This window comes from Centruroides vittatus, unplaced genomic scaffold, assembly GCF_030686945.1.
Source record: "Centruroides vittatus isolate TY-2023 unplaced genomic scaffold, ASM3068694v2 contig_564, whole genome shotgun sequence".
Classification (NCBI taxonomy): Eukaryota; Metazoa; Arthropoda; class Arachnida; order Scorpiones; family Buthidae; genus Centruroides; species Centruroides vittatus.
In genome coordinates, this window is record NW_027122335.1 from 57,080 (window position 1) to 76,586 (window position 19,507).

A 19,507-nucleotide genomic window follows, 5' to 3' on the forward strand; every position below is an offset into this window, starting at 1 on the left:
TGAGCTTTCGACAGTCTGTTAAACTCTCACTACTTTATAATTAAATTTATTATACCACTTTGGTACAATCGAAACCGTGTTGTTATTTATATTTGGTATACTGGCACAATGAAGTGGCACTTAATCAACACTGGGCGAGTTTTCCATCTTTATTTAGTTAGAACAATTATTATACCACATTTATGTTTTTATATTCTTAAAAGTTTTTCTAAATTTTCATTATAACGTAAACATAAATATTATATATTAAGAATATAATATATTTTATAAATCAATATTTCTAATGAATGGAGCCTTTAAAATCTGATAATGAAAAGACTCATATTATATATTATATTTTTTCAAGACAAATGTAAAGAAGATAGTAATAAAACATTTTTTTTTTTTTTTTTAAATGAGTGAATTCGAAAAATCAATTTAATTTAAATTTATGTTTTTAAACATCATACTTTACCTGTTATGAACAGATTTCATGCCGTCATCTATTTAACTCCTTACAGGGGAAATTTTTGAATTGAAGTCACATAACTTCCAGTATATACTGGGAATGCATACACAGTTAATTGGGGTCTCTGCCCCAAAGCTTTACATATCCTGTCTTAAATTTCGTCTAACTCAGATAGACAGACGGTCGACCAGTGGAAATTTATAGGACTACAATTTTTTCAAATTGCAATCTAATAATATTGACTGATAGAGTACCACTAAATTATTCCACAGATATAATACTTCAGGATAACAGAATTCCGAAATATTTAAGTATACAACATAAATTTAAACACTGTTAACAAATCTAGACTTACTTTTACAGGTCTATTTACTCCATTTATTGTATAAAAGATAAGGATATCTTTAACAGATCAATTAAGATATCTGTGTTTATCCAGGGGTATTTTATTTCAGTTAGATCATAAATATTTAGTCAAAAGTAAGATCTGCACGGTGTTTTAGAAGTTCAATAAAGATATTTATTTGATTTCTAAAAGTAAAAATTAGGTGTTTCAATTTTAATGGGTTGTTACATCTACTATAATAATTAAAGGTTAATGTTACCTATGGTTCCAAAATGGCGGCTCGTCTCTGATTCCAGCAAATAGGATAAAGGAAACAGTGGGGACGCACGTTCTAACCTAACCTAACCTATTCTAATAATTTTGTTGGTAATAATTATGGTAATTTATTAGAATAGGTTAGGTTAGGTTAGAACGTGCGTCCCCACTGTTTCCTTTGCTGGAATCAGAGACGAGCCGCCATTTTGGAACCATAGGTAACATTAACCTAATTAAATTATAACTTATAAAGGCCTACAGGTATCATAATTCGATAATATTTTAATCATGTACAATTTTAATTTGAATATTTCTCTTTTTAAGAATTTAAATTCGTATCTATTGATAAAAAATAATTCAATAACTTACGAGATATTTATTTGTGGGGATTAAAAATTTTATTATAACAAGTTTTGTTTTTATTTAGGCCTGTATAAATTAAATTGTTTTGAATTGGTATGAATAATAATTTGATTTTATACACATTTTATTAAGTTATATATTTATCCGTTGTAAAATATATTACTTAGACACTAATTTAAAGAAAGAAACAAAACAAATTTCAATTTATTACACTTCAAAGTTTATAAAACTTTTGAACAAAACTCGAATATGCCTACATTTCAATGTAAATAATAAATTATTATATTGCTTTATATTATTTTTGATATAAAAAAAATTAATTAAATTTAAAGTAGTACGAAAAGGCTTAATATTAAAATCGTTTCGTATCTTTTCGATTGATTGTTTTAGAAAGTTCAAACATAAACGTAAATATATTAAATTAAATTAGTTTGAATGAAGCGAGTCGCTATTTTTACTTTCCCGGCTTTTATATATAACAGAGGAAAAGTATGGAGGGGGGAGATACAAATTCGTTTTCCCTGTTTGAAGCTTAATAACTAACTCCTGTGCTTTTTGTCGAAAATTTTTGAAATTTTGTAAAAAGATTTGTTTATTAGTAGGATTAATGCTATTAAAATTTGGTGATTAAAGGTCGAGGGGTGGGAGATCAAGAGGTCGTGTGTACGGTCGGACGTAATGATGATTTTACTCGTTATTAGCATTTACAACTTTTTATAAAACCCATCCCTATCCTCAAAATTAAGCTTTTTGCCATGTTATAATAGTTAAAAATATAAAAAGTTTTTTAATAAAATATGATAACAGAGGGCGCCACCAAATGTTGGCAGGAAAGTTAAGCAACTCGTTGCTGGATTTTTGTCTATAGTTTTTATACAAAGATGAAAATTCCTACTTAGTTATTATAGTCCATTTGATATAATTTTATTGAATTTTTTAAATTTGTTTTTATAGTTTTAAAACTCTTGTATCTATCTGTTTAAATTTAAAATAATCAAATCTTTATTATATAAACTAATTTATTTTATACTTTAATCTAAAACGAATCTATAATAAGAAAATGGATATAACGTGTCCAATAATTGAGTATCATTTCTTAACACCGAATGCAATTATAAAACATTAAAACAAAGTAATTATACAATAAATGAATACAAATTAGCAACTTTTGTTCTTATCTTAAAAATAATAAATGATTTGAAATTATATGAAGAATTTTGTAACGCTAAATAAAAAAGAATTCTCTTTTTTATTTACGGTATAATTAAAACATCTGGATAAAATCTTTGTAAAGAATTATGTAAATATTTAACAAAGTTTTTTGTGTTAATATTTAATAAAAATGAAACTTTAGAAGAGAATTCAAAAGAAAGTTCATGGTAACGACCAGTAAACTCTTGTTAAAAATATAATTTATCAAATCCCGTCCACGTTTACAAGAAAAACTCACATAACAACGTTAAATATCATTTTAATGGGTTTTTAAGGAAAATGTTACAAAAATTTATATTGTATATTGATTTTTAACTTGTTAAACATTATCTGGCTTGTATCTACTAAGATCAGAATTAACTTTATAAAACTTGTCACATAATTTGTTACAAAGATATCCAGACTTGTTGAATTTGTTGTCGTAGAACGTATACTAGACACAGTTTAAAGTCTCATAGACGATCTTTTTATCTTCTTCCTAGTTTAAATATTAAATAGTTATACGAAACAATATATATATTAGTCGGATTTTACGTGAAAATGATACTTTAAATGTTGTAGAACATTGTTTTTATTGTAATTTTATTCTATTTTATTACCTTTACGTTCATTGTAGCGAAGATGATACAAACTACTACGTCAATAACCATATTTTCTTTATATCTCGATTGTTATTGAATTGCGTGTATAATTTCTATTTTATTTTAAAGTCTGTTTGAACTATAATTGTTGTTACTGCTCGTGTTTTAATTGAAATTAATTTCTTTTATCATCTAATATAAATATAATATACTCATATATTAAATAAATGTATAATTTTGGTTATTCTGCGCCGGAATTTTTGGAATTACATTCGAAAAATGGACTATTTTTTTTTTAGATTATTTTAGTTATAAATAATAGACAAAAAAAATTACCATTTTCTTAAATTAATAAAGGCAATTCATTGAGTTAATATCTATTGTTAACTTTAATAATTTCTCCAATAAAAATATTGAAATTATTACTTTAGAATACAATAAATTTTATATTATAAAATATATAAGCTTATAAATAGTCATTTATAATGCGAAACAACGAGAGAGAAAGGACAAGAATTTATATTATTCGAGTTAGCATTTTCAAAATATGAGAAAAATCTGAATTATTAAATTAATATTGGTTTTGTTGCTGTCATTTTCAAATTTAAGCAATAATAAAAAAAAAAAAAAATTCATTTGTTGGTGACAAAAATTTTCAAATTGGCTTCAACCCCAGTTTATATTTGTAAATAAATAATGTCTAACGTCATTGAGATAATAAAAAGTTTTATGATTTATTATACAAATAATAATAATAAATATAGGCTATATTTATTTTTAATAACTCCATTCAAATGATTATTCTAAAATGCATTTAAATAATAAATAAAATTTTTTTATTATATTGTTAATTATTTATCTAATAAGTCTCTTATCGAAGTATTAATATTCTAATATTAAAAATCAATGTATTATGAATAATATAGAGTAGAAGAGATAATAATTTAATTAAAATTTTTTACATTATTTAATAAATAATTCGTAAGAAGACAAAAATATTATTTCAGTGATAAAAGTTTCAGAATTTTTGTTGATATTCTCGAAATTATATTTCAAATATGAAAGTAATTTAACCTTTATGTTGACTCAATTTACTGTTATGTAAAGAAATTTCGAATTCAAATAATTTTAAATACTTTTTAATTTTTAAAGAATTATTAAATATTTTAAAAAGAACTTCTGTAGAAGCTATCTTTATAATTAAAAAAAAATCTATGTTTAAATTAAGTTATGATTAAATTAAACTAAGGAAATTTAATTAATTTAAAACTAAATTTGTCATTCGAATTTAAGGGAAATTAATCAATAAATTTATTTTATTTTTAATGTTTAAAAATATTTAAAAACAGAATATTTACTTATTCATTATTTTAATATTATATAAAAATAGCTTTCTCTTTATATGCCACGAACTAATAAATGCTTTTGAATCAGAAGATTTAATGAACAGATGGTATCATGTCCAGATTTAATGCTTCTCTAACCACTAAAGGTCTACCTGACTGAGAACCTTTAGTAGTTACAGAAGCATTAAATCTGAAGATGGTAATAGATTCTCCCTTCATCAGAAACTTCAACTTCTGATAGTGAGCATTTATTTACTTATTCTCTAAGTTCTATCTAGCAGAATATATGAAAGATAATAGTTTTTGTGTAACTGACACAAAGAGAAATTTCGTCTATATTAATGAGATTAGTCAAGTTTCCAAATCTTTGAAATTTATTTATCTATGAAAGAATTCAGTATTCAATTTTATTTGTAAATTAGTTATTTATATTTAAAAATGTACTACGATGCAACATATGTAATTTTATAAATACACCCTCCAAGAAAATTGTTAGAAAGTCTTGTTACATCATTGGGCTGCAATTTTCAAATTACATTGTCGTCCATCTGTTTGGCTATCTGCCCTTAATCTGAAGAAAGGAGTTAGATAGATGAACGGCATGACTCGATTGTTATCAGGAGAAGTATGATTTACAGGGGAAAGCTATTACTAAAATCGAAGCCAGATATTGAAAGCTTATTTTAAATTAAAATATGATTAAAAAATTACAGCGTGGCATTGTAACGACGTCACAATAAACTTATATTGTTTTGGATTTATAGTGCTTTACCATATTTAATTTATTTCAAAAATCAACATTGTGCTTGACTAAATACTACAGAAATTAAATTTCTCATTTAGAGTCTATAATTAAAAAATGCTATTCAAAATTTTATAAAGAATTCAATTACTTTATTTTAATTATATTTTAAAATTATTGTTTCAAAACTATTTCAGTCTGGCTATTGAAGATGTTAATTCATTCATTTATTCAACCTCACAAGTATAAGACGGCCATCGACTTTATAAAAATGATAGAGAAATGCACTTTAATCACGTTCTTTGACAACTAATTCTTTTTTATGTCATATATACATCATAGAAACTTTATTTCGATCATTTGTGCTTAAGTTTATATAGAAAGCTTTTGATCTTCTAATACTTTTGACTTTAACACTTAATAATTTATAGAACAACAAAATAAAAAACTTTTGATGTCGTTGAGAAAGATATCTCTACAATAAATACAACATAAAGCTATTCTTATACTCGAGCTTTATCTGGAATAGAACGAAATGATAGTCAGCAATATGTTCGAGGAATTGAAGAAATCTAAGTTACAAGTTTTCGACCTTAAAAGCAAATAGTAGTTTACTTTGTTCTTCTCTTGTCAATATTGAATAGTCATCACGGGGTATTTTGTGTTTTTTTTGTAACTGAAATTTTGAACTAAAAATGAAGATATTTCAATATGCTTTAAAGATCTCTTCTCGATATTAATTAAGATAAATATTAAACCCTTTTTATACTTTTATAAAGCTTTAAACTATTGTTTCTAATATTTAATTTTGTTTATTCAACGTTTCTTCTGTTAGATTATTAATTAAATGGGTTTTCTGCATTTCATAAATGTTTATTTCAAGTTTCTTTCCTTATTTTATAATCAAATCTAATTTGTTTTTAAATTTAAAATTAATTTCGAAGTTTTTATTTTTTTTTTAATTTTTTACTGAAAAAAAAATCAAAATTTCAAAAAATATTTTATCAACACAATATTTTTTACGTTACATTCAAGCTAATTTGTTAGAAAAAATAATAAATTTTATCTTAAATTTGTACTAAAAGAAGTAAATTTTTCTCTTTTCTTCCTCTTTCATTTCATTTGTTACTGTTTGTTTTACCAATTTATTCCATGTTATATCATTAGAGTGATGTCAACTTGTAAAATATTTTCAGAGTGCTAGTTATAAAATGTAAACTTATAAATATTAATATTATATAAGTTATAACGATGAATTGAGATTTTAAGAGTAAATCTAATTAGAAAAATTGTATGTACAGAAATAAGACATTGATTCAAATAATGGGTTTGTTTTTCATGATTTATCCTGGATGTTTTTACTTATGAAATGTCTAAACTATTGTAACCGAATGTGTACAAATTCATCAATACTTATATTATTTACATACGATTTACATACGATTACACCAATTTTCTCTATTAATATTTGCAATACGAATTAATTCAAAAAAATAGGAATAAAAAAAATCGATAAAGGAGATGAGACAAAAATACATTAATTCAGATTATGTTATCTATTACTAGAAATGATGCCGTAAATGGCTCGTTTACAGTTAAATTACCTTCTAATCTTTTTATAACGCAAAGATTGATTTGCTATCTACTTTTTTCTAAAGATATTTTACTTTATAATTACTCAGTTTTGATAAGAAAGTATGTTTTTATCGTGTAACTGTTATTCATTTTTATGATTCTGCATGTTGTATGGTCTCTTTAGTTTAATGGTATTAGTTATAACGGCGATTTGGAATCAATGAATCGCCACCGTCAATATCAAGAGTGGTCTTTATCTCAAGATCTGTTAGCATATCAAAGGAGCTTGATATGCTAAATATAATTTAAAGCATAAATCTCTCATAATTATTTTATATATTAATTATTAATTTTAAAAAATTTCAATAATATTTTTACTGTTCAGTTTCAGGAAATTCATCTTTCCGACCATTCCTCTATTGCTATTGATACAGAATCTCAAGGTACAGGAAAATATTTTACGCCAAAAAATATCGATTTACCTCATCGACGTTTCATCTCTCACGGTCCGTATTTAATGATCAGAATTAATAATTGCGAAGAAGGATGTAGTTTCAGTGCAATCTTCAATAACCAATTCATTTGTAAGTAATGGCCGATCTCCTTCTCCACCTTAATTATATAGACCTAATTTATGTAATGAGTCATTACTTCTTAAATTCAATGTCAATCGATATTTAATTAATATTCTCTCCTTTTTTATCTTATGATTTTAATTTCATATCGATTAATAAAAAATTTCTGATATTAATCGATAAAATCGAATTGTTTTCTAGTAAAATTATACAAAAATTAATGATTTTTCATTTAAATAAATAAATATTTGATTATTTTAAGTTCTGAGTACATATATCAATCATTTTGATAGGTATTTTATTTTTTCTTAATAAAAACTTATTTAATTGCATACTAATTCTCTAAATTTCACTGTTGCTTTCGTCTTCCATCGATCAATGTCATTTTTTTCATTAAAATTCTGTAACTGAGTTGCTTTTTAATACATTTCTTCACATTTTAATATATTTTAATTGTAGAAATTGCGATTAACAAACATTTCTGTAAAAATATGTTTCAGTTTTTTCTTATTTCTGTTTAAAATACAATTATAATATTTAAATATTCTTGAATATTATTTCGTGTTTACTTCTACAGTACATCAAGTTTTAATTATAAAATAAAACTATTGAGTAGCCTATCTCCTCTAAAGTCCACTTAAAAATTATTATATGCTATATAAAATATGCTTTAGCCAATTAAATTAATAATAAAACTGGAAAATTATGAGTATTCTAATTAAAGAAAAATTTATAGTTTTATTTATTTTACAATTAATTCAAAATTAATAATTAATTAATATGTACAGGGTATTTCTTTTAAGTCCCACCGGATTTCAAAGTGCCGTATCATCTAGATGGAACGTCGAATCAACTTGAAATAACTTGAGAAATGCTACTCACACTTCAAAGTTTGACAGCGAAGTACAGCTGTTCAACACCGGATCTTCAACGGTGTTCCAGTGACGTCCAAACACTCTTGCATCCATTTCCAGAATATCAAAATTGCATATTGACGATGTTTGCCTGGGATGTCCGGAATAACCACACGAATTCTCTCCTTTAGGTGATGCAAATTTGCAGGATTTTTAAGCGTAGATTTTAATTTTGACATCCCCACAGAGCGTCAAAAATCGAGAGACCTTGCGGGCCAAAAATGGGTTCCCTACGACCAAACTGTTCGGCCAAATATCGTCTCACTTGAAGGTGAAGTGGATGTATTCCATCTTGCACACTCCCCAGCATCGTCAATATGCAATTTTGGGATTCCGGAAATGTGCAAGAGTGTTCGGTCGTCACTATTGGAAGTTCGGTGTTGAACATCTGTAGGTCAACCTCAAACTTTGAAATTTTATAAGTAATTTCATGATGTGACGTTCCGGCGGAACTTAAAACACATCCTGTATTTTAAAATTAATTAATGTGACTATTTTTTTATAATTATAAACCAAATTATTATCAAAAATTTATATTTATTTTGTAATATACTCGTATTTTTATAATTATTTTTACTACTACTCTAAGTTTTAAAGGTTTGTTTCTTATATCATTTATTGATTAAATGAATAAGAAACCTTGTAAAAAACGAAAAAAAATGCATGTATTTTTTTATTTATTTCAGTTATTTATTTTATTTTTATTGTTTTACTTTTTAAATAAAACATATAAACCGCCAATATAATGATTTTCTTCGATCTAAGATTTTGTTTTGTTGTAGTGAAGGTTTCCGTTACACAATATTTTATCAAAAATAGTCGTGTTGCCTGTTCGCTTCACAATCTTCGCAAATATTAAATCTCTGTAACCAACAACCATAAATAAGTCAAAGTATTTTTTTATATATATATTTATAATTCCCTACAGATTTCAACTATTTATAAAATTTTCCTTAAATCTCAAATGTAAAATCATTATAAATATAATAAAACGTCTCCATATTTTTTTTTCTAATTAAAACGTTATATTTGAGCGAAATTCTTAATACTTAAACTTTTAATAATGATTTTTGAATACGACAAATTACCTTTTTCTTTCTTTTACATTTGGCATATTATTAATTTTTATTTAAATGTTTAAAATTTTATAAGTAATATATAAAATTTAACAATACAATATTTATTTTTAATTTGTTAACTTTAAATTTATACAAAAATTTTTTATTTGCGTGACTTAAATAATTTGTTATATTTTTAACGTAAATTTAAATTTTACATTATAATTTTATTTTGATTACTAAACAAATAATTTTAATATAAATTAATATCGAAATACAGAAAGCTTAGTTTACTATTACATTGTATTTTTATAATATTTAACAATTTAAAATTTATGAAAATTATTAGATTAAAGTAGAAAACGTTAGAAAGTCTTAAAAGATTAGAATATTAACTGATGATATAATAAATCAACAAAAAAAAATCAAAAACAAAATGAAAATGTATGCTTATTTTTACACATAAGTGTGATAAAAGTTGATCAGAAAAATAAATTTTGAGTGAGCAAATTGTCAGCCAGCATACGTCTAAGACATTTTTCTTGTTAGCAGTTTTTACTGTTGCTCTCTCCCCCTCTCTCTTCTGCATACAAATTATTTCTAAATTGTCTTAAACTCATAAAAGTTCTTCTCTATATTTTATATTAAAATTTATTCGTTAACATATCCTGCATCTAAACTGTTACGTTCTAAAATTCAATATGCTTTCTTTTCTGTGCTTACAATATTTATATAGATTAGAAATTGTTAGAATCTGAAATAATATATATATATATAATTATTAATAATTGTAATGGAAATTTTTAAATTAATTCTTATTTCACGTTATATATTAAATATTTAGTTTTATTTTTTACTCTAATAATTCAATATCTAGTTTATATGTGGAAGATTAAAGTGGTTTTAATTCAGTGTCATTTAATATATTTCGTGTGAATATAAAAGATTCGAATAGGTACAACTGAACAGAAAATACTAATTGACAGTCTATTTCCATTATTTTAAATGGGGAAAACTGTGTTACAAGACATCATATTACACTACTAACTATTAAAATTGCTACACCAGGTAGGAAGGCAAATAACAATTATGTTTATTGTACACGTATTATATAATGGGAGAAAGATATGATTAAATTGACAAGTAATCTTGAGATACAGAGCACCAAGTATTTTTGTATCTTTCATGCAAATTTCGCGTTTGTTACGTGCCTTTATACAATTTTAATGGGCAGAAGTGTAAAATATAAAATACTTAAAACAGAGCTTCCTGATCATCAAAATACTAGTATGATTGTTAACAGTTGTTTTGTATGCAGTAGGTCGTACTGTACAGTACAGTCTGAATGGCGTACAATAAACATAACGTTTACAATACGATAGAGTAAATAAGACATACAGCAGTAACAAAGGAGATTTATCAGAAAAAAATGAAAATAAAACTTTATAATGAAAACACGGGATACATTGCAATACATTCTTAACAATATCTCTGATACTTCTATAAATTGGAGAATTTATTTACTACTGTTAGTGATGTCACAAAAACACGTTAAGGATTTTTGTTATGAGAAGTTATTGGTATTATATGGCACTGTAATACTTTCAGCGCAACATTAGAGACGAGCATTCCCTTTGTTGACACTCGGAGCGTTTTTCTTGTGTTCCTGACGTTCTATCAATTGTTTTTGGAATGCAATTCGAAAATTACTCGACACATCGTTTCGTTTAAAGTGTTGTACTGACACAAATATAAATTTTTCCTATACATTAGGCGAAAAACATTGTATTGAGTGTTATGTTTGTTCTATGATGTTTAGTTATTAAAAAATGTTAATCAAAATGACATTACACGAAATATGGTGTTATTTAATCATCTAAATTTTTGAATATTAAATTATTAAATATTTTTACATCTTATTTTATAAATGTTTATATAATTTATAATCACATGTAAAGTATGTCATAATTACAATGATCTCGAATAATAGATTTTGAAAAGAGAAACATAAATTCTACATCAACTAGTCATTGAAGTTATGGCGATATCTCGCGAATATTTGGAACTTAAATATACAAATTATCATTGATATTAATTATGTTTTAGATTAAAGAAGAAGATTTTCAATTTTTAAAGTTAAGAACAACCGATATTTTAATTTTTATCGCTAAGAATTAAATAAAATTTTCAAATATTTTTACAAATAACATAGTTTAAGATATAAGTTTCCAAAATAATTTTTATTCTTATTAATTACTTTACCTGTAATTGTTATTTTATTAGTAAGAAAATTATAAAATAATAATTATAAATTTATTTTCCAGATTGTAATAGAACATATGAGAATAGTAAAGGTGTGATTACCAGTCCAGATTATCCTGGTTATTATATACCTAATCAATATTGTAGCGATAGAATTGTAACACCCTCCAATTCTAAGATAGTGCTAACTATTGAAGAATTATATTTTCGAAATTTGAACAACTGTGATAAGGATTATGTACAGATATCACCTGTATATAGAACAGGACAGATGACTATATGTCATAATGTCAATAGAATAAATTATCTATCTTCAAGTAATATTTTAAACATTAATTATCACGTTACAACTACTGTAATGAGATACCGTTTCTCTTACAAGCAAATGAGTCCATGTATCAATACCACAATCAGTAATTCTACAGGTGATGTATGCACAAGTGGTTACTATGTCGATCGTAATTGCAAGTACACTTTTCACGTGCCTTTAGGATACGAATTGGAAGTGCAATTCACTAGGATAGTAACTTCAAGCTCACATAAATCTAAGTTTTGTGATCAAGATTACGTAATACTAAAATCGAGTAATAGTGTTTTAGCAACTCTATGTGGTAATTGGACGGGAAGCGATGAATATCCAAGTTATCGTTCTGTAGGTAATCATTTCGAATTAATCATGTCCATACAAACTCCGTTATATGCAGACTACTTGGGAGGTATCTGCATACATTATCGTGCCGTGATAGTGAATGCTAATTATACATCCTGTGAGTATGGTTGGATCTCTGGAGAAAGGTATTGTTATCGTCTTTCGGATAAGCCTTTATCGTGGATAGAAGCAGATTTATGGTGTCAAGAAAGAGATGGACATTTGGCTAGTGTAACTGGAGAGGATATTAGTCGATTAATCGAAGAAATTATTAAATCTAGGTAAGTGAACTGTACTAAAATTTAACTAATATTATCTCTAACACTTATAAGATTAACGTAAATTATGCAATAATAATTAATTTTAATTGGTTTTTTTTTAAAAAAACATATCTGTAATGTTTTATAAATAAATTCATTTCATATGAAGAGAGATTTCGGAGACAGCGCAATAGTAGAGTATACGTTTCTTTCCTAATAAAATATTCTCTATTATGTTATATAATATAATGTAGAAGCGTTAGCATTTTTAAACATATTTTTATTATTTTTAATTAAAGTTATGCGATTTTAAACTCTTGAATTGTTATTTACAATTATCTCATCAATACTAAAGCATATTTTAAGTATTATAATTCTTAATTGTTTAAACTCAACAATTTCATTTAAATTATTTAATTTTTAACTTTCTTATAATAATTTTTCACAGCCAGATTAAATAAATATAAATTCAAATAATATAAGTTTATTTAAATAATACTTAACACAGATTATTAATTTTTGATTGTAATTAAAATGGAAATAATAAGTAAATTATTATTATTTGAATTATTTTATGAAAAGTCAGTTTGTAAATAATTTCGATCAAAATAATTATATTAGAAACTAGCTTAAAGTGCAAGTGTTATATATAAAATTAAAAAAAAGTTTTCAGCCTGTAGCAGAAGTTTGTCAATACAAAACTCATCCATCATGTAGTAAAAAATGAATTTTGCCATCCTTTATGTAATAAAAGACTGTCTGTTATCAACTTGACAACTTTGTTATGTCGCTCACATTAAATAACCTTGATCAATCAAAGACGGCCGATAGGCCTATCACATATAAACAGTCCAAAAAATTTATTTTGGGAATCGATTACTGTGTGATCAAATGATTTTGAATTGAACTTTTAATTTCAAAAATTTTTATACAATTATTTTAATCTATTTAGCATTAGTAGTTAAGTGAAGCAAAATTTATAACTGTGATGTAAGCTAAATTATTTTTTTACGAGTTTTATTATTAAACAATATATTTTAAAGACAATTTAAAATAATAAAATTATCTATTCATTTATTTACTATTAATCCGTGTTTACTTTACGCTCATTTCTGCTGGAGAAGTAAAGCACTTAATTGAGTGAACCCGATCAGAAGGGCTTTCAACGGCACAGGTAGTAAATGCAGAAGTGCTGTACTTCTCCCAGACAACTGCTGTCTTTGGACGTAATTTTTACGCCATTGTGATCTTACTTGTTAACGTTAATCTATCCATTATCGTATAAAACCTTGAAAGTGGAAACCCGTGCAAAATAATTCCGTGTGTCCCCACAGGATTAAAACTACTTATTTTCAATAAATTTAAATAATTTAAAATTTTCTAAAAGCCTTGTTTTATAATTTACTTATTTGATTTATATTTTTTTTCTACAATTAAATTTAATTACCGTGTAAATGATTTTCCAATTTAAAACGCGATATATTGAATTCTCTGTTTTTTTTAAATCTATTTAATTGTTTACTTTTAAAAATTCCGAATGTTAATTATTATTTGTAGATTTAATTTTTGAAAATATTTACGAAATAAATCTTAAATTAATAATAATAATCATTAGTTTTTAATAAGATTTAAAAATAAAAAGATTTTTGAGAATATATTCCATCGGCTAAACTAAAAGCTAATTTAATAGAAATGTTTATAAATTTGTATGATTCATTTATATTATTCCAGAAATAATGTGCATTTTTTAATGTATTTCACATTGATGTCTTTACGAGGTAATATCTCATATTTATTTTCAATTTCCAGTGTCCTGTATGGTTCGGTGCATTCATTTTGGATTGGTGCCAACGATATGACCTACGAAAATTATTATAATTGGGCCGACAAGCAACAGTTCATCTATTCAAGTAAATAATATTTTTAACTATTTTAATCCGTATGTTTATTTTTCAAAGCTGTCCTTGCGTGAATTTAAAAACTATTTAATTAAAATTAGCCTGTAAGAGAAAAAAGCGTATGATCGATAATTTCAATTGTTGATTTTATAAATATTTTTCTTAGAATCATATTGACTTATATTAGTATTTAAATATTATTAATTTATGTGTGTTTAATATCGTTTTACTGCGTTTCATATACACCTGTAGGCCTACTAAGTATAACTGTAACTAAGTATTTGATACAATATAAATAGCTTTCTTCAATGATCAAAAGCAAAATTTCCACTTTAAAATAAAGATAAAATATGTAAAATTATTTTACGTTTTATCTTACTTTTTTATAATTATTCATTTTTACACATTTAATATATATTTAATTAATTAATTATATCGAGGTATAGATTATTATTGTTTTATCTAATTCACTTTTTTTTCAATTAAGCTTAGTGCAATAAATAATTCTGATATAATATAGGGTATAATATTTATGTTTACAGGAAGACTTTTTTTTTGTTTGTAACTTGGCTTCTTATATTTATCGTTATTGAATACGAACTTTATTGATTATTTATTACTAGATATTTGCAAAACTAAGCCGTATTTATTTTATTAACGATTATGATTCACCTGAAAAAAAAATTTTATATATCTAATTTATTCAAAATTCCTTTATAAATAGTATTTTCTCAGAATTCACAACACGTTCTCGATAAAAGTAACTGAATTCAATGCGTATAAGACAATAAATATCATAGATTAAGATATTCTTGAGGTTACAGATCTATTTTATTTAGTAGGAGAAAGAAAAGTATAAATATAAATGGTGATATTTCATATAATTATTGTTTACAGATTGGTTTCCCGGTTGGAAAAACCGAGAAAACTATAATGCTCAACCTAGCGATGACGGTTTGTCACAGCAAGATTGTGTCGAGTTAAGAGATGAATTTCCATACCCAAACAAAGGTAGTGGAATTACAGACAGATTTTATTGGAACGATCGTGACTGTAATGCTTTAAATTATTTCATATGTCAGAAGCCAAAGCCTGGAGGTAAAAACGACATTAAATAATTTCACAATATAAAAAATTAATTTAAATATTACATAATAAAAATAATTAATTTACTTCCATTTTATTTATTATTTTAAATTCAATTTATTGGTAAATTTAATTTAATGTTTTAGAAGTGAATATATTCAATTGAATAATTTAAAAATTCATTTTAAAAATATTCTTGTAGAGAAAAGATCAATACTTGGCATTTTATGATAGTTTGATTAGTTTTTATATGAATTAAAATCAGAAAACTTGTCAAATAAACTACAAAGTATAATAATAAAAGTTTAAAGATGATTATTTTTACTTATTTTTAGAATTTACTATATATATATATATATATATATATATATATATATTAATAATTGAAGAGCTGACACGCAAAGCAAGTTATATCCATGATGCACGGTGGTGAATATAACTTGGATTTAACTTGATTTGCATGGACTAATAACGTATACAGTACCACAAACAATAGTGATATTAATTGTTTTGGTCTTATGCTGCTTCAGAAAGTACCACAATACAAAATCGAATATAACTTGTTTTGTGTGCCAGAACCTCAATTAATCTATCAATTAATTTATTTAAAAAAAAAAATTTTTAACATTTCTGAACTAATTAAAATTACATTTCAAAAGTTTCCTTTAGAATATGAGACAATTCTTTCCAAAAATTATTGGTTGAAAGTGAAAAGTGATCATTCATTTGTCTGCTTAAATAATAAACGATTATTGCTTTGTGATAAATCACCATCGTTAATCATTAGTTTATCTACAGAAAATATTTGAAATATCAAACATTACTCTGATATACCGCGATCAGAATGTAGTTTTAATGTACAGATATAACGAAATTGGAATATTGATTTTAATTTTTAATTTTTTATTTTTTTCTTAATTTATATTTTTAATTGAATAACTTTCGAAATACAGTTTTGTTTAATTATTTTGTATGAAGAATTGTGAAGACAATCTATCAATAAGAACTATAAGAAGATATTTAATTGTATAATTTTAATATTTAATTAATTTTTTAATTATAAATTTCTGAAATTTATAATAAACCTAACGAATATTGACAATAAGTAATGATGAAATCTAGCACACAAGCACTTGAATTTACTTGCTTCTATAAGACTAAACTTAAATGGAATTCTCTTTAGATATTCTCTTCTTAACAATGAATATATATAATTCTATACAGCTCTAAACAACTTTAAAAAAATCATTTTTATTTTCTCTTCTTCACAGAATTGTCTAATATATTAATATATTAACCTTCTTCAGATTGAAAATTAAGTGAAAACTAATAAAAGATTCTGGAATTAATAAAACTTTTAGTAAACAATCTAACGCAAAACTAAATTAAAATTATATTTACAAGTTAGACTAATTATAAATTCTTTACTAGGTTGACATCATTTATAAATTGGCACTATAACATATCTGATTTATAATAGTGATAATTAAATATAAACTATAAATTATATATAATATATTTAACGATAATTTAATACAACTCATACTATTAAATATTATTCTATTCTCTACATATTTAATAAAATAATTTTTCCTCTTAGGAATTGGTTTATATCATCAGCCTAGATCAGGCCTACATATAATGTATTTGGCATATCAATTTGTCCCTAATTTTTGCAAATAATTTTCAGTAATGAAATGCATAATTTAACGTAGAAAATGACGTAAATATTTGATCCAAAATGGAAATATTATATTATTTTTAATGCTTAACTTTATAATACATTAAGTATAAAGTTCAATTTTTTTTTACATTTAATTACTAATTAATAATTTAAATTTATTAAAGTTCGATGTGTTTAAACATTTTTAGAATTCAGAATTTTAATGATATTTTATGAATTCATTAATAAATGAATAAAGTTTATTCATCCGGATCACTAAGATAATTAAAACTAAACAGAATAGTAAATTTATTAATTACTAAATGTTTCTAAAGAGAGAATTTCTATAATTACAGTTGTAATTGTGCCGATTCCTGTACCAGACTGCAATCGAACTATTGTCTTAAGCAGTTTGCATCCACGTGATGTTATCATGAGTCCTGGATATGATAACATCTATCCAGCAGATATCAAGTGCCATTATGAGATAACGTGTGCTCAGGGTCAATCCATAGATTTGCATTTTACTGATTTTCATCTGGAAAATCATGTCAAGTAAGAATTTGAAGTATCTCTTAATTCTATCCGTGTTAAAATATTTATCGAAAAACTTTAATACGCATTTTTGCATGTAAATTGAAATTCCTCGAATATAATACGCACCTGTCTCTCTCTCTCTCTCTCTCTCTCTCTCTCTCTCTCTCTTCCTCTCTCGTTTGTAATTATTAAAATCAATTTTACTTAAATGTTAGTGACCAATGCAAATAAAATAATTTTTTGGTATTAAATATTTTGAATTTATATTCACAATTATGATACGAATTATACATTTAATATTTTAAATAACTGTAATAATATTTATAAATTAGTTTAAAATGTTTTCAATGTGTTCAATTTATTTCGTCTTTAATAAATATTTGTTTTCTATAAATACTTTAAATAGTTAATTTTAATTAAAACAAATAATTTTTAAAGATTTAAAATCTATGATTCATTCCTATCAGTTACATCATTATAATTACTGTGTGTAAAATATTGAAAAATAATTATTTTTTATACGTGGAAAGCCAGTATTATTAAGATTATCTGTATATATTTTAAATTATTTTTATACAGTGGAACCTCCAATAAGAGCCACTTTCCAACAGCGGCTATTCTTTCAGGAACTTTTCTTTGAACAAAAATGCATACAAAATAATTTTAAAACAGTGGCCACCTGCAAAAACACGCATTTTTTTATGCTCCCGTCAGTGGCCATTTTTTCTAGGTTTGACTAATAATAATAATAAATTATTCGGTTTTATTAGTATAGATTAATGCAAAATTACAGGAAACATTTATTGTATTAATCTATACTAATAAAACCGATATACTGTATATTATAAATCAGATATGATATTGGTATTATATCTGATTTATAATAGTGATAATTAAATATAAACTATAAATTGTCTATTATATTAACGACAATCTAATAGTCATAATGTCACATATTATTGTATTTATATAAGCCTATATATAGCAAGATCAAGTTAGTTGTTATCTTAGCATTGTTTTAGACGATTATTAAACCTACAGAAATAAAATAATGTGCAGGCTATAAATATAATATACATGTATAATGTATTTCACATATCAATTTATTCTAATTCCTCATGAATTAATATAATTATATAATAGACCTAAACGTGATATAATATTTAAAGTAAAGGAAAGATTTAACACAGGTTTATTAAGAAACGTAAATGTTTGCTTAAAGTTATTACAATAATCTCAAATGGAAATACGGTCAAACCTCTGAACGACGGACACTGACGAAAACAAAAGATTAGATTAGATTGTTAGGAAAAGGCAGAGCAATACAGGGGCGACCTGCGAAAGAAGGCTTTCTATGAGAAACTGGCACCTATTTATGTGTTAGACACGTGGAGAAAATCCGGAAAACTCCACGCGACCAGCCCTTTGGCGATTCTCGAACCCACGACACATAAAAAATGTCCATTGCTTGGAGGCGGCCTTTATTGGAGGTTCTACTGTATATGTAGATATGAATGGTGAAACTTTAGATTATTTCAGTTTTCGTTATTAGTAATTTAAATTTACGAAATATAAAATTCAATATTCTTAAACAGTCTTAGAATTCAGAATTTTAATGACATACTATGAATTCATTAATAAATGAATAAATTTTATTCCTCCAGATCACTAAGATAATTAAAACTAAATAGAAATAATAAATTCGTTGATAAATGTCTCTAAAACTAGAATTCCTCT

At 24.7% G+C, this 19,507-nt stretch overlaps 1 protein-coding gene across 3 annotated transcripts in view; it reads left to right on the plus strand.

Moving 5' to 3' along the window:
• The window catches only part of LOC136978939 (uncharacterized), a 67,106-nt gene that overhangs the window by 27,448 nt on the left and 20,151 nt on the right, over nucleotides 1–19,507 (plus strand). For all 3 annotated transcript variants that reach the window (XM_067274776.1, XM_067274777.1, XM_067274778.1), the window contains exons 5-9: nucleotides 7,254–7,452; nucleotides 11,740–12,607; nucleotides 14,396–14,496; nucleotides 15,382–15,582; nucleotides 17,590–17,788. In XM_067274776.1, the coding sequence (XP_067130877.1) occupies nucleotides 7,254–7,452; nucleotides 11,740–12,607; nucleotides 14,396–14,496; nucleotides 15,382–15,582; nucleotides 17,590–17,788 (1,568 nt within the window). The remainder of the gene's footprint in view (nucleotides 1–7,253; nucleotides 7,453–11,739; nucleotides 12,608–14,395; nucleotides 14,497–15,381; nucleotides 15,583–17,589; nucleotides 17,789–19,507) is intronic.